This window comes from Colias eurytheme, chromosome 6 (assembly GCF_061535395.1).
Source record: "Colias eurytheme isolate Ceu_HAF_F1 chromosome 6, ilColEury1 Martin Lab GWU primary, whole genome shotgun sequence".
NCBI lineage: Eukaryota > Metazoa > Arthropoda > Insecta > Lepidoptera > Pieridae > Colias > Colias eurytheme.
The window spans coordinates 7,503,453-7,520,154 of NC_142985.1; the positions used below are offsets into that span (position 1 = coordinate 7,503,453).

The following is a 16,702-nucleotide window of genomic DNA, read 5'->3' on the forward strand; positions in this document are numbered from 1 at the left end:
CAATAATATCAAATTAATACAAATTAATCTCCTTTTTTTGTGAATATTTCGAGCATTGATCATAGTAATCTCATTAAAAGTCAAACCGAATTCCTTGAAAATCTATTTCTCGTAATAAATTCGTGGTTAGAATGTTGTATTTTTTTCACATTTAGACCTCAGTTCAAGGCTTCTTTTGGTACAAGTACAAGTACTTACAAGTTACAAGTTACAAACATTGAAAAGAAGAAAACGAAGAGAAAAGAATGGGCAAAAATTATATTTAAAAGACAGGGATTCATTCAGATATATGCAGTCATATCATAAATCTTTGTAGAGTGTAATAAGTATATAGTCTACAGCTTTAGTCACAGTTCTACCGCCAAACAAAACGGACGTCGGTCGATCGTTATCAATGGCGATGGCGTCGGATGACGTGGCTAATACTGAAAAAAGATTAATAATATAAATTTTAGAACTCTACAAAGATTTATGATATGACTGCATATGTCTGAATGAATCCCTGTCTTTTAAATATAATTTTGCCCATTCTTTTCTCTTCGTTTTCTTCTTTTCAATGGTTGTAACTTGTACTAATTGTACTTGTACCAAAAGAAGCCTTGAACTGAGGTCTACATGTGAAAAAAATACAACATTCTAACCACGAATTTATTACGAGATTTTCAAGGAATTCGGTTTGACTTTTAATGAGATTACTATGATCAATGCTCGAAATATTCACAAAAAAAGGAGATTAATTTGTATTAATTTGATATTATTGAATTTTCTTATAATTTTAAGATATTTTTTTTGTTCAGTTAATTTATTACATATAAAGATTATGTACCTACATATAATAATATATTGAAATATCGACTACCAACTAACGACTAAAACATAAACAAAAACTTGGTAATAGATAGATGATATATATAATTTTGTTTACTAGGGAAAACCCTGACATTCTTTGAAAATCTATATCTCGTAATAACTTCGTGGCTAGAATGTGGTATTTTTGTCACATGTAGAACTCAGTTCAAGGTTTCTTTTGGTACTAAACAGAGCTTCTACTAACGCCTGCATATAATATAAAAAAATAAAAACGAAAATCAGTAAAAATTATAATACTTTCGCCTCTATCGACAATATCGAAAATTTCAAAAAGGGATAATTTGCGCCTTTAATCACTTCATATATTAACAACGTAATAAATTATCTAGTCACTAGTGTATCTATTTTTTTATACGAATTTATTTAGCTCAGTCGGCCGCGAAAATTCCAATATTTTAAATGTTTTTTTAAAAATCGTAAATTTAATCCTAATTTTTAAACAAAGAATATTTTCTTTGTGCGGCAATGCCTGGACGGATAGCCGAAACCGATTGAATATTGAAACTGTAAAGGCGAAGCTGCAAATTAATTAAATGTAATTTTAAATTATCGTGCAAAGATTTTTATACATTCGCTTTAGAAAATGAAGAGCTATTAAAAGCTGTTTCTTCCACCAGCAAATATAAATGCCAAAAATAAATTTTCTCTATTTAACATTGCTGTTTTAATTATCTCCCTTAAAAAATAACTAAAACTCGTATTTTTGATGCTGTTAACCCTTAAATCAAATACTGGCAACCCTAGGTGCGGTGCGGTCGTGGCGAGTCGATCGCACCGCACGAGTACGGTGGTCCGGTCGCACCAGTTCGAACGTCTGTTTATAATTTACCTGTGCTAGCAGCTAGGTACTCATCAGTGCGCAGTGGTGTGACTGTGGTGTGAGTGTGACATCTACGTGTGACATTGACAATATTGTGATTAAATTTTTAATCGAAAATTTTTTTTCGTTGTTTTTGGAAGAAAATATCATACATAAAACGTAGTGATTATATCCTCTTTGGAAAATATACTGTGCATGTTTCGTATTCAAAACAGTGTATACATTTTCATTTTTCACTTGAAGAAGAAACGTTGAAGCTGCTCATAGAGTTAGCTAGTTTTAAGTGTTATTTAATCTATGTTTAAGTCTCATGAAAAGTAAGTGAATACCAATGAATACGTGAAAAAAAACAATGTCACATAAATTAAACTAAATAACAATGTAACAAATACTTAATAATTATTTCTTATTTCAGCATGCATTTCAGTGTGAATATATCAAATGCTTTACAGCAATTAGAAAGCGTAAAAACAGCTGTCGATCAAAGCGATGATGCTAAATTAAAGGTGTGTTATTGTAAAAATAATGTATTTCTTAGAGCGGGGGCACACGATGCGTTGCGGCGCCGCACCGCAAAGATTTCACCGTGTCAGTGGGCACACGAGCAGTGCGGCGCCGTAACGTTTTTATGTCGCAGCGGCGTCGTAGCAGCGTTGCACAGCGTGTCCTTCCTTGTGATGCAAAACAACTGAGCGGTGCCGCTCCGACGTCGCACCGCATTCACCCCTCCCCGCCTCGTCTTGGTGGTTACAAGTCCGGTGCGGCGCCGGAGCGCATCGTGTGACATGCCACAGATATTTCTATGTAAGACGACGCAGCGACACCGCTCCGGCGCCGCACCGCCGCCGCAACGCATCGTGTGCCTCCGCCCTTATTCTTAGATTACAAAATAAAAGGCAGATGGAGCATGACAATCATCCATCGCCCTTGTCAAAGAAAATACGAAATCAAAAACGAAAAGAACCTCCGCCAGTGCTATAGCGATTCTAGTGTCATGCAATACGTCAAAAGTCGTTTGCTATTTTAGTAAAAAAATGCTGTCTTGTGATATTAAAACGCTGTAAAATTTGTTCCCGAAAACTGTATTTGGCTTGCATATATAATTTTGTATACAAATAATAATTTTGCATATACGAAGGAATACAAAACTTCAACGTATGCTGCCAGTATTATGAAAATGAATTTGCCATTTTTATGGGTAAAACGGTAAAATGGTTAAAAGATCTTCGGGGTAGTGCTTTTCGATCTTGAATGTGATTAAGTATTTGTATAGTGCAATAAAGGTTCATGATCATTATTAGATAATTTTAATAAGCTTAATACTTCTTTTTTGTTACTTTTATATAGCTTAAAAACGTCAGTTGTTTTCGCCCGCGATTTAATTCATTTGAACTCCGTGATGGATATGACAAAATTATTATTGTTCAGGAATTATATTTATTTATTATCCAGTAAAGCAGCTGACAATGTGGATGTTGTAAGGTGTTACTGAAAATCAGTGTTAAGGTATTATGCCTCAGGTATCCTGAGTGGCTTCTTTTTTTAGTGCAAGCAACCATACATAAATTTATGTTTTCCATTACCCATTATTCATAATTTACAATGCTATTGTTGTGTGTTTGTGTGTATTGGAATAAATGGTTTCTTCCTTCTTTCTTCCTAAAATGTCCCGTGTTCTCAACTAAAAACTACCGCTATCTGCATTCATATATTTTGAAAATAAAAAATAATATAGGTAAGTAATCATTGTAATTTTGAAACATTTTTTTTATGTAATTTATTTAATTAAAAATTTATCATTTATGTAACAAATGAATTTTTACAATATTATAAAAAATTATCATAAACAAGAATTTAAATTAAAATTAAAACCTGACAGCTAATTTATGTAGCCAACTACCATAATAATTCAGATGATTGCAATGTCACCTCATAAATCAAAATCTGTTCAGCGGTTTATACTGCAGGGCGTGCCAAAGAAATATTATACATAGATACACTCGAAAAACATAACCCTCTTTCTTCCATAGTCGGGGAAAGTTTTCAATATCTGGTAACATAACACCCACACAGAAGCACCGTGTACGTACAGTGCAGCGGCGAAATGACAGCACACATAGCTTTATGGAAATGACGATATATTATTCGGTTTAGTTCGGCAACGCTCCATCTGTCTTTTATTTTGTAATCTAAGTTCTTATTCTTTTAGTATTTAAACTTTCTATTATCTTTTAACAATGTGGTCAATTATTATCTCCATAAATATAAAAAAAAAATGTATATTATTTTATGCAGATGTTAAACATTGCATTGTGTTCATTTGTATCCCCATTGTTTAACGTATAAATGAATAAATTAAAACATTTAACATTAATATCTCAGTTTCTGAGATATTATTCATTATTCACTTTGAATCACTATTTTATGAATATCTATATTTAATGCTTTGCAGGCTGCAACTAATGATGATTTAAATATGCTTATAAATTTATTGGAAAGTCCAATATTACGGAGCATTGTCACACTACATGATTCTGTTAGCATGTTGGCTACACAGGTGGCACACCATCCTTCTATAATTCCAGCAGATTTTGATATAACTCCTGCAGGTATGAATTCCTTATAACGTCACATGACAAAATAATATTTTATTTTATGATTACCATTCTATTTTGCTTTTGATAATATGTATAATTATAGAATCCTTTATGACTAAAAATCTGTGTCCACATCTCATGGGAGAAAATTACTTGATTTAATCTCTGATATACCATTACATTATTTAGTAATAAAACATGTTATCTTATATTTTTATGTTCAGGTGAACTGGCAATTCAAAGCAGAAATTTATATGGTTCACATGAAGGGGAGGAAGAACAAAGGGTACCCCAAGTTTCACCACCACAAAGTTTAGAGTTTGGATCTAATTCAGATAATGAAAGAATACTAGGTCTTGATTCAGCATCTGTTGATTCCAATATGTCTCCAAAGCAGGTAAATGTATATACTAATGAATGCCAAAAATGATTTATTATTTGATTCAATTGATAGCACATCATTGCATATCTGAACCAATAAAAATCCTTATGTTTTGAACAACACACAAACACAAACATCATGTTTACTTTCTGTTACTATTCAAATCTAAAGACAGCACAAGGCCAGAATTTTTCAGTTGACTAGGACCATAATTAAAAAATTCAAAGTTCATTATTCATTATTTATAAACTCAAATGTACATAGAATGCATATTGTAACATTTTCAATTAAGATTTTTGATATTATGATCATTTAATGTTGTGCTTTTGTTAAAAATTGTAATACCTATAAGTAATGTAGATCTTTTTCATAGTGAATGCAAAATTTGAGTGGGTCAGTAATCTAATAAATAATTTTTCAGACTAGAGGACTATTAGAGATGGGTAGAAATGATGACTCAATAGCATCAACATCAAACAATATCGTGGCTGGTGACTGGGCTCAGGTGGAAATTATTAACTTGGTTAATGATGGCACTGGTCTGGGATTTGGTAAGTATAAAATAATTTTTAAAAATAATTGGAAAATCCAAAAGTGCACGCCTCATAATTTTTTTTTAATAAATATTTATTAATTATTATTTTTGTTTATTTAATAACAATTAAACCACATCGAATCAGACCCTGAAAAATGAAAGGGTTCTATTCCTGAGCATACTCAAGCTTAAGAGAAAAAAAAGACTCGATTAGTAAAGTATTTCGGTCGCTATCGTGTTAACAAGAAAAAGGATCCGCACATACAGACACACGGACGTCCAAGACAGAACTTTTTTAAACTGTTTTTTAACTAGTTTAAATAACAAAAATGACATCAAAAATATCATGAATGTTAAAAATAGTGTTTTTTCTTAATATGTGTGTGTATGTATTATCTTACAAGTGCAATGTATGATACATAAAGACATTTTAAGTTTGAAAAATCAGATGTTTTGCGCGAAGTGACAGTAGTACCCACCTCAACGCTTCGCTTATGAGGCGTGCAATAACTGTTGAAATCTTACTTAACCAACAACAGAGCTTTCTATTCTTATGTGATTTGTATATTATTATAATCTCGTAGATTTAATTGATGTCGCTCTTCGAAAATAGTTTTATTATGAACATCACAATATACATCGCAAAACACATTTATATAAAGATAAGAAAATATATTTGATCATAATTTTTTTTTTTTTTTTTATGTTCAGGAATAATTGGAGCCAGAACAAGTGGAGTGATTGTTAAGACCATACTTGCTGGTGGCGTCGCCGATCGCGATGGTAGGCTCAAATCTGGTGATCATATTCTACAAATTGGTGATGTAAGTAACCTTTTAAGCAAATGTCAACAAACATACAATTACTTAAACTTAACTTAATTATTGGTCTGTTTTGAATTGAACTGCTTTCTGACTGTTAAATATGTAGTTATGTATTTTGAGGATGGAGAAGTGCTTCTATAAGAAGTTTAGTTGAAAGTAACATTCATATTTGAGTTTAAAAATAAGTATAGGAATACTTTATCAAACAAGTGTAGTAAATAAATAGTAACACTTATATTCAAGCCAAAAAATTGGTTGTCTGTAAAGTCGGTTAACTGACGATAGTTGAACGTGACAACGTCCGATTGTGCTTCTTTGTCGCTCTTTCCGCGCTCTCGCTTGCACTTCAAGCCTTACATGGAACGCCTCAGAGCGAGGTAACGCCGCATGAGTCATGTTTTTTCGTGCGTGCAACCGGCTCTATCGAATTATAAGACGTTGTCACGTCAAAAGCATTAATCAAGTTCAATAATAAAACAAATTACACATAGGTGAGTCTAATGGAGATGGGTTCGGAGCAAGTGGCGGGCGTGCTCCGCGCGTCCGGTTCGCGCGTGCGCCTCGTGGTAGCGCGCGCGGTCGACCCCACCGCTGTGCACGCGTCTAACGCTCCTATTGTACCCGCTAGGTAAGAACTTATACCGCTGGATGAAGTTTTTTCGCTGTTCAAATATGTATAACTATTGAATAGATGTGACTTAATACTATTTAAGTGATATTCTTTACGTTTAGAATATTGAAAATTGAAATGAATTCAGATGTAGACGAATTGAAAGACTTAAATAAATTCTGTAGTTTTATTAATTCAATTATAAATAAACCTGTAACGAGAATTATTGACTGGCTTCATTTTAATTAATAAATTTTTCCTATACTAAAATTGTTAAGAATGTAGTTAAATTTATATTTTATATCGTCAGTAACAAAATATATATTTTTTTCAGACTTCTTTCGAGTCCAGAAGCACTAGATCGTTATTTAATGGAGGCTGGTTTTGAGCAAGTATTCCACACGCAACCAACACCTTTGAGCACCAACTCAAACACTTCTAGATTTGTCTTTGATAAATCTATCACACCACCACTAGAAAGTGGTATGTAAAGTTTTTAATTATATATCATGTCATTATAATTTGCGACATTTTTTAGTATTTGATTTGTAATTTCTATCTAGATGCTGAATCACCTGAAGCTGACAGATTTACGGTACAATTGAAGAAAGATGAAAATGGCTTGGGCATCACTATTGCAGGTAAAATAATCTGCTGCAATTGTAATTTGTTCTCAATCGTATTTTACATTGTTCATAAAATTGATAAAAATGTAATGCAAATGAAACTACTATACTGATATAATGTATTATATTTTTGGATTGAGTGCGTCACATAAATTTTATCATACACTTTTTTCGTTATTAGTTATTACCAATTATTTGAAAGATTATTTTTTTGTATTTTAATCTTGCAGGCTACGTGTGCGAGAAGGAAGAACTTTCTGGAATATTCGTGAAGTCGGTGACTCCAGGCAGTGCGGCGGCTCTCAGCGGCAAGGTGCGGGTCAACGACCGCATCGTGGCTGTGGACGGAGTGTCCCTCGCGGGCAAGTCCAACCAACGAGCGGTTGATGCGTTGAAACAGAGCGGGAATATTGTTACATTAGAGCTGGAGAGGTTTGTTTTGGATTGTTTTGATGTATTGTAGATTACTTATGGCGTAGTGCGCAGATACGAGCACATTGAGAGTAACAAGTGGTCTTTAGAATGGTTAAAATATAAAACAGTAATATTTGCAGCTGGATCGAATGATTCAAGATGGGATATCTATCTAGATGTAAGATTGTATATTGCTGCTGATTTATGTAGTTTGTGCGCAAACATTTTCTCCGATATATGAAAAACTATAGTAAATAGCTCTCTCCCATTCTTACTTATAAATGAAGGCTATTTAATAACATGACTTATTATTCAACCTCCTTTCACATGCACTGTATAACTTAAACATAGTGACTGTTGTACCCGCAATAGCCCCTATGTTTAATTAATACACTTAAAAAAGAACACCACTCACAACATACAAAAGTTCTAGAACATTCCGTCATTGCAGATACCTGCGCGGGCCTAAGTTTGAGCAGCTGCAGCAGGCGATCGCTGCGGGTGAGAGTGCGGCCAGCGCGCCGGTCGCACAGAACAACCCCTTCCTGCATATGCATAGAGCTGACAATTCCGACTCCAGCGACCATCATATACAGATGACGCATTTGAACACGTGAGTTTTGTGTTCTTTATGATATGAGTTGTAGTGATGGATGAAACTACCTGTAATTTAAGTATTTAAAGACTGTCTTCAGTTAAAATCATTTGAATTGTCATCGTATTGCATGTGTCTTACACCAAAGGTGAAAACGTTTCTCTTTAGAAGGCTCTCAAAAAAGATACTTTTTTAAGGAAATTAAAAAAAATACTAATTTTTTTCCAGGGTTGAAAATAATGTGGATGATTTGAGTGAAAGTGGACGCAGTTCTGCATCTACAATTCATCGTCCACAACCAGCTTTTGAGATGCCTCGTACACAAGAGCAGAAGGATGCTATTAAAAGAAAATGGCAAGCTATTTTAGGTAAAAATATTGATATAATAATTTTTTTTATTTAATAAAAGAAAAAGTAAGTATACCGGTAAAACCTGCTAGCTTTGCCAACGGTTGCAGACTTTGCCATAGCCAACTTCTGAGGGAAAAAGTGTAGTCACATCTTAATATCAGTTTTTTGTCATGTATGCATGCCTGTATAGTAAAATTTATGAGTTAAATGGCAACACCGAATGAGATGTGGCAACCCAGCTTGTTTTTGAGATGTCATTTTCGGCGGTTACTTTTTTCGAATGTTGGCGGTATGAAACTTAGTGCTCCGGAACTTTTACAAAAACAAACGGGAAAAGCATTGCCTACGTAAGTATTTTTTTGATATTATGTTACCATAATGTTCTTTAGCTAAATAAAAGCTGATTTACTGTGCTACAAGCTACCTTTACTTCGCAATTGGTATTGGTAAATTCAACAACCCCAATCACAACGTCTGTGATGGTGACTTTGCCATGTTTTGTTGGAGGTTAGGGCTGCCACAAAATTTCTGATGAATATTTTAATCAAATTGTCATTGTAAGTACCTACTAACTGGTGAAAAAAAAAAAAATATAAATAGTTAGGTAGCCAAGATTGTTTTACAAAAGGTTTTTTAATTATTTATTGCACACACAAAAGAAATAGAGACACATAAAGTACAGCTAATAGGAAATAATGTGTACAAACAGATTTTAAAACTTGATTGGATTGGTTCCTATCAAGTTTAAAATAACAACAATTTTTGATGGCAAAGATCATAATTATAAATAAGAATTTGTCATTGTTTAAATCTTTTAGGAATGTCGTGTAATGTGTGATATTAAAAAAAAAGTTGGTTAGTTTAATGAATACTATTTTTTTTTGTTTTATTATGTAAAACAATTCAAAGTAAACTAACTAGAAGTAATTGATAATGTTTTTTTTTTACTTTTACTAAATTGTTCCTACTACGAAAACATTTTTATTTGACAACCCTAACCCTAACTTCTTCTTATATAGGAAATATTTTGGAAAGGTTGGTGAATTTGCCACCTTCTTAGAGAGTTAAATTACCAGTGCTAAATAATATAAAGTTTTTACTTTATTTTACGGGATATAGGAAGAGTGCAAATATATTACTTTTTAACCTCATAAACTCCAAAAATTTCATTTTTTCTTTCATATGGCAAATTTACCAGAAGTGACAGCTAACTTTGCCATAATTGTTTTTATGCTTAAAATATTATAATTTACAAAAATGAAATAGATATTTAGTAATAATGTAAATTTTCATGAAATTTACTACGTCTAGCTGCAGGTTACTCATTACGTTTTCATACAATTATATTTTTTTAAAGCGAATCAAACTTTTTGACACATGAAAAAGTGGCAAAGTAAGCAGGTTTCACGGTACTTAAAAAATATGATCTTTATTGTGTTAATTATGGTTAAATATTGATGCGATAATTGACTTAATTTTTAGCTGATAATTAATTTTTATTATATTCTATGTGTTTTCCTCTGGATATGAAGTATGAGAAACCTCCCTTGATCTGTAATAGTTCCGATAAAGACTCAAACACGTTTCTTAAAAAACCGTAAACTAACGTGTCTGTTTCGCAGGCGAGGACGTGGAGATAGTGGTGGGCGTGGTGGTCCGCGGCGGCGGCGGGCTGGGCATCTCGCTGGAGGGCACCGTGGACGTGGAGGGGGGGCGGGAGGTGCGGCCCCACCACTACGTGCGCTCCGTGCTGCCCGAGGGGCCCGTCGGCCGCGCCAACGTGCACCGCCCCGGCGACGAGCTGCTCGGTACCCGCACATACAGACATACAGACATACAAACGCACATACATACATACATACAAACCTTTCCTCTTTATAATATTATTATAAATTTCAAATACATATCATATTTTTTCAAGTAACAATGTTTGTCATTTTTATAGGTTTGTATAACCGTATACATTTTTTTCTTATAGTGAAATATTATGATTTTTCTGTGCTATTTAACTACGAGTGGTTACTTCCCGATAAATACAACAAACTATATATGACAGAGGTGAATGGGCACCGCTTACTCGGCATGAACCACCTGGAAGTGGTGTCGATCCTCAAGGAGCTGTCGAGCGAGGTGTGCATGGTGTGCGCGCGGCCCCGCCCCGCGCCGCAGCTGGACCTCGCACCGCCTGCGCATACACTTGTCAAGGTGAATATTATTATCTACATACTAATATTATAAAGCTGAAGCGTTTTTGTTTGTTTGAACGCGCTAATCTCGGGAACTACTGGTCCGATTTGAAAAATTCTTTCGGTGTTAGATAGCCCATTTTTCGAGGAAGGTTATATGCTATATATCATCGCGCTACGACCAACAGGGGTGGAGCCACGGGGGTGAAACCGCGCGGAGCAGCTAGTATATTATAAAGGCGAAAGTTTGTAAGTATGGATGTATGGATGTTTGTTACTCTTTCACGTAAAAACTACTGAACCGATTACAATGAAATTTACCACACATATAGAGGGTAACTTGGATTAACACATAGGATAGGTTTTATCCCGGAAATCCCACGGGAACGGGAACTATGCGGGTTTTCCTTTGAAAACGCGGGCGAAGCCGCGGGCGGAAATCTAGTCTACTATGTATATAAAAATAAGTCGGGTTTTCCTTCCTGACGCTATAACTCCAGAACTTACGAACCGATTTCCACGGTTTTGCATTCGTTGGAAAGGTCTCGGGCTCCGTGAGGTTTATAGCAAAGAAAAGGTGTCTCTGGTGGCGAAACGGAGTTCGCCCGGTTTGCTAGTTATAACTATTTTAAATTCCTGTAGTAAGCACAGGTTTATAGTGACTTTTGGTTCTTGGACATGATTTCTCCCTATTTTTGAGCAATGAATACGTCTATTTTTATTTTAGACGTCGGTTTAGCCTGACATTTGTTCCTAAAACTGTTTAATAAAAGCATTTGCCAAAAGTATTGCTCTCAAGAAGAATGATTTCAATCTTCACTACTAGAAGATTGTTTTAAGTAAAAGGAGAAAGTAACAAATTTGATGTAAGGTTATGATTTTATTTCGTAATCTATTTCACTATACATTGTATTTATTGCCAATCTATGATGATAAATTATTTGTATCTATTTGCTTATTAAAGGCGAAATCGGATGGAAGTCTGGCCGGTGCGGGTGCGGGTGGTGGTGAGGAGGGCGGAGCGCTGGGCGCTGCTGGAAAAGTGCGTTCCCGCAGTCTCGAGCCGCTCACCGGCCTCGCCATGTGGGCCTCCGAGCCGCAGATCATTGGTAACACTATAATAACCACTGATTTATAGTATATTTTTTTATTATTTAGTCGCATTTCACAACAGAATGTTTTTTGTAGAAGTTATTTTTTTGGGGAGTAATTTAAATGGAGAGGAAACATTTTAACAAAATATCATATAATTGTGCGCTTTATGCGCAATTTTCTTCCGCGTGCTGCTGTACTCTGGAACAAGCTATTCAATATGAAGGCTTTAAAGAAGAGAGCTTACAACTACCTGAAAGGTCAATAAATCTCGCGATTCCCATATCCATCGATGGCATTTCCTTTTCTAGTAGGCAACACCTGAAACCGTCGCCGTACACGAGCCACGAGCCACAGCCACAAACGCCGCCACGAGAAGCTAGAAGCGTGTAGCGTGTGGCCGCCACAGGCGTCAACCGTGTGCGGCGAGTCCATATAAAATGTATGAAAAGTGCAGGAAATATGCCGGTGGCGGCGTTTTGTGGCCGGTGGCCGGTGGCCCGTGTGCGGTAGCCCTAAATCGTTCAAAGACTACCATAACCTCAGTTGCGATAGTTTATGAGCGGCGTACTTTGCTTACTCTGGTGGTAATGGTGGCGAGGCGTATGCTCGTTTGCCTTATATCATAAACCATAACATTACAGAGCTAGTGAAGGGCGAGCGCGGGCTGGGGTTCTCGATCCTGGACTACCAGGACCCGCTGCGGCCGGCGCACACGCTGGTGGTGATCCGCTCGCTCGTGCCCGGCGGCGTCGCGCAGCAGGACGGCCGGCTCATACCCGGCGACCGACTGCTCTTTGTTAACGAACAGGTCAGCGCCCACTGAACACAATACCCGCGGCCCCATCGTTCCGTAATAACTCAGGCCCCGGAACCACAGACACAATAGAAAATCTATTGTGTCGTAGACCGATCGGGCCACTTGGAGCTCAATGGGTTAATGCGGCTCGACGGAACACAGTGGGGTTTTAGTCAGTAAGAATCCGACATAACCCACGGCTCCTTTCCCCAGGGCCGTGGGCATCTTATGCAAGATTACCCCACTTAAAAACAAAGGTACCTTCTAGGGAAGCGCGTCCCATCTTCGACCGCATCTCAGCTTAACATCAGGCGAGATTATAGTCAGGCGCTTTTCTATTCACAAAAAAAGGTGACTAGAAAAAAATTAATACTTCTTGTTACGCAATTTTGCCACGACAATAAATATATAACAAGCTTCTATGCATGCTATTTTCCTTTGACCCGCGGTGGTAAAATAAAGTTAGATAGCTGACGGAATAGCATACTCTAGCCTTAGACCAGACACAAAAAAATCATATCATAAAATTGCTCCGTAGTGACGTGAATAATAGACCAGCAAACACACTTTGGCATTTATAATATTATATTAGTTAAGTTAAGAAAGAATTAGCGAAGAGCAATCCCCTGCTCCTGCCAAATAAATAACCCCGCATAAACGTACGTGCGTCTATTGGGATGTTTCTATAAAGTGTTATATTTAATAGCAACAGATCGCTAACGAGCGATGAGATTTCAAAAATTTGTAATGACATCTATTTCACTTTAGGACAATGTGCATGTTAAATGATCCAATAAGCGACATAAAAACAATTTGTTTGAAGTTAAAGATTTTAAACGCGAGTTATTCATAATATTATTTTCCCGACGTTTCGCACACTTTGCAGCGAGCGTGGTAACGAGGACACTGACAGACTTTAAAATCTGTTAAAATCTTTAATTTAGACGTGACAACGTCTTATAAATTGGTTTGCCGGGTGACACTTCAAGAAACTGCGTTACGCTCCGCTCACGTTATGCGCTCACAATGAGAGCGAGTGAGAGGCACGCGGGCATGGTTAGCCCGCCTAAGAGCGAGAGAGACAGAGTGACAGACATAAAAAGTCGTTGTCACGTAAAACTTTCGCCCGTATACAGACTTTGCAGGCAACCAATTTTTTTTTAATGTATAAATACTCGCGTAAAATTAAGCACTAGTAGAAAATACAAAAACAATTTGTTTACAAATCCCACTTATCAATAAATGTTTGAAAATTCTCAAAATGCATTTCCTCAAAATGAAAAGTTATCAATTGTTCAAATGAACCTGTTTATTTATTAACTGAAACGACCAATTTTTTCCATACATCAAAACAAAAATAGCTATTAGTAATTAATAATTATTAAATAAAGCATCAAGTTCTCAGAAATATGAAAGTCATTTATCCTCGATTAATTTCGAGTCAGAGATACAAAAATGGCAGATTTTTTATTATAACGATGTCACGCAACATGAAATAAAATTTAACTAATATGTTCATTCACATCAAAATTATACAATCAAATAAAACGTCGCTGACTACCTTCTAGTTGAACACCGTGTTCTGGTTTTTGATGGCTACTCCCTTAATAAAAAAAGAGCGTGTGTGCCGAGCACACGTGTCAGAAGTGAAACTTCTTAGGCAAAATTCAAAGATACCAAAATAGTCACCTTACTCCATAACGTGACGGTATTGCCATGACGCGACCTTGAAATTTTACTCTCAACGCGCCTAAAGAATTTTGGCTTAAAAAAATATATCTTGCATAATTAAAAATAAAATATTTAAAAAGTAATTATCTTGTTCTAAATATAGATTTTATAAAGTCACTCGATTAAAATACGATAAACACGATAAATAATTAATTTAATCAAACGATCTAACGGAAATAGCGTATAATTTTTATACTGTGATATTTCTATTTCATATATCTTAATAAATTTAGACTTTAAAATATATTATCGAACAGGAAATAATAACTTTAGATAAAATTTTGCAACAGCATTACGGAAATTTTGTGACAGGTGTGACAAATTAGTTAAAATTATATTGTATTAAACTTTTTAAATATTTTTTCCGCAACGGAATAAACATGGCAAAATGTAAAAATTATCTGATAAATTGTAAGAAATTGTAAGGACAAACAATTTCTTACATTTCGTAGTATTCATGCAAAAGATTTATGGATTCTTAACGTGGATTTACCGTTTTTTTTTTGTTATGTCAGTAAAGTTTTTCTTGTAAAATTTTATTGTTCTTTTTAGGGCCGATTTTTCAATGCCCAGATAAACAGCTAAATAGACTTTATTCTTCAGTTAACAAAATATTCCATTTTTCAATAGACGAATAGGACTTATCTATCGAATAACTACGTTATTTGAGGAATAAATCTATTTGCCGCTCCAACGGCCAGATAGCGCGCTATTCGAAGGTTAGGCGTTTGAGTTGACAACTGACGCGTCAAATTTGGGATATTTTCGTAAATCATAACATAGAGCGTAGAATTATTAACAATTAAACCTCTTTCTATATAATTATTATCAATTAAAATCATATTGAAATTGATGTTTTTGATAGTACTGATGACCATGCCATTCAAAATTTGCCGAATGCTGCCTTTAAGTATGTCGTTTCCATCGTAAAATATATAAATTGAAACACAAATTTAACCAAACTATTTACTCGAATCAAAACAACAATCAACAATCATAGAAGACAAGAGCAATACAAGACAAACTTAAAATGCACTCCTGACGTGAGTCATAATGACGGTTGTTGACAAATTGCAAGAGTTGACTCTATCCCGCTCTAACCTGACTAATTTAATCACATAATATGTTTGTTTCGCCACTCCGAGAGCAGAGCTGCCAATATGGAAATAATTGGTCAGATAGTTATTCATCAAATAAATCACGATTGAAAAATAGGCGAGCCGTTATGAGTTAGATAAATAATTGAATAAATCTATTCGAGGGGTAGTTATTCGACTGTTTATCTCGGGATTGAAAAATCGGCCCTTAAATAATAAAGTTATATAGAAGAAGCTAGGGAAATATATTCGTTTACTACTCGTATAATTCAATGTTAAATCATAAAATAATGTATCTATTGTCCACAGAATTTAGAAAACGCAAGTCTAGAGCAAGCGGTAGCAGCATTGAAGGGAGCTCCTCGAGGTATAGTTCGTATCGGCGTGGCTAAACCCCTCCCCCTAGCTGACCACCCCCCACCACCGCCAACCACACCCCCTCCCACTTCGTAAACAATTTTAGTTCAATACATGACTTTATTGACCATATTGGGTTATGCTATTGAAGAAGTGTAGGCCAATTGACTCTATTTTACGTTTTTAATTTGACTTGACTATAGAATAATTCTTGTATATATGCACTTTAAATTGGGTATTCACTTATGTTATTTCATATTTGTGTTTAATCTGGCGAGAGAAATAGTTCAAATAAGTATTTTGATTGTTAATAAGAGCAACTTAGTTCTTAAGTTTTTGTGGGTATTTTCCATTGTATTACACATTCCTTATCAGTATTTTTGTCTTGGTTCTGTACTTAATTTACATAATTAATTTTATATCATGCAAATTATTTATGGCACATTATAAAATAATATTTACAAACATCATTTTATCGTCATTTATCTAAATAACCCCCTAAGCTCGGATCAGTGCCAATGTAGGAATTTACGTTTGATAAATGAATATAAATGTATTAATTTTAATCACTAGACTTTATTGAATGTTATCATTCCAAAATATATTTAAGTTATTTGGAATAAATGTTTAAATTTACCTGGTGTTTTATTTAAGCTCCTTTCCAACTCCTTCAGCCAATATTCCTTTCATAAATTAAGGTCTTCCTTATAAGAAAATGTTAGTCACAAAGACCAATCAAATTAATGAGTATCTACGTATAATTTGCACAGTCGAGTATTTTATTGTATAATAAGTATAGAATTATTGTTATTTTAT

At 35.0% G+C, this 16,702-nt stretch overlaps 1 protein-coding gene across 1 annotated transcript; it reads left to right on the plus strand.

Annotated features, from left to right (window-relative positions):
• Positions 1-1,752: 1,752 nt before the first annotated feature.
• On the plus strand, positions 1,753-16,522 carry Patj (patj crumbs cell polarity complex component). The gene is made up of 18 exons (XM_090102898.1): positions 1,753-1,829; positions 1,871-2,007; positions 2,106-2,196; positions 4,143-4,299; positions 4,512-4,684; positions 5,091-5,220; positions 5,916-6,028; positions 6,520-6,656; positions 6,973-7,121; positions 7,202-7,279; positions 7,495-7,696; positions 8,130-8,291; positions 8,502-8,641; positions 10,247-10,432; positions 10,681-10,829; positions 11,775-11,919; positions 12,547-12,713; positions 15,839-16,522. The coding sequence occupies exons 2-18, from the start codon at positions 1,988-1,990 to the stop codon at positions 15,980-15,982; spliced, it is 2,343 nt and encodes a 780-aa protein (XP_089959024.1). The 5' UTR covers positions 1,753-1,829; positions 1,871-1,987; the 3' UTR covers positions 15,983-16,522.
• The last annotated feature ends 180 nt before the right edge of the window (positions 16,523-16,702 follow it).

Bases quoted from the DNA above. Each gene is read 5' to 3' on its own strand.
- Patj (XM_090102898.1), top strand. From the start codon at position 1,988: ATGTTTAAGTCTCATGAAAA. The intron at 4,300-4,511 runs GTATGAATTCCT...TTTTATGTTCAG, and splicing joins TTTTGATATAACTCCTGCAG to GTGAACTGGCAATTCAAAGC. The intron at 4,685-5,090 runs GTAAATGTATAT...ATAATTTTTCAG, and splicing joins CCAATATGTCTCCAAAGCAG to ACTAGAGGACTATTAGAGAT.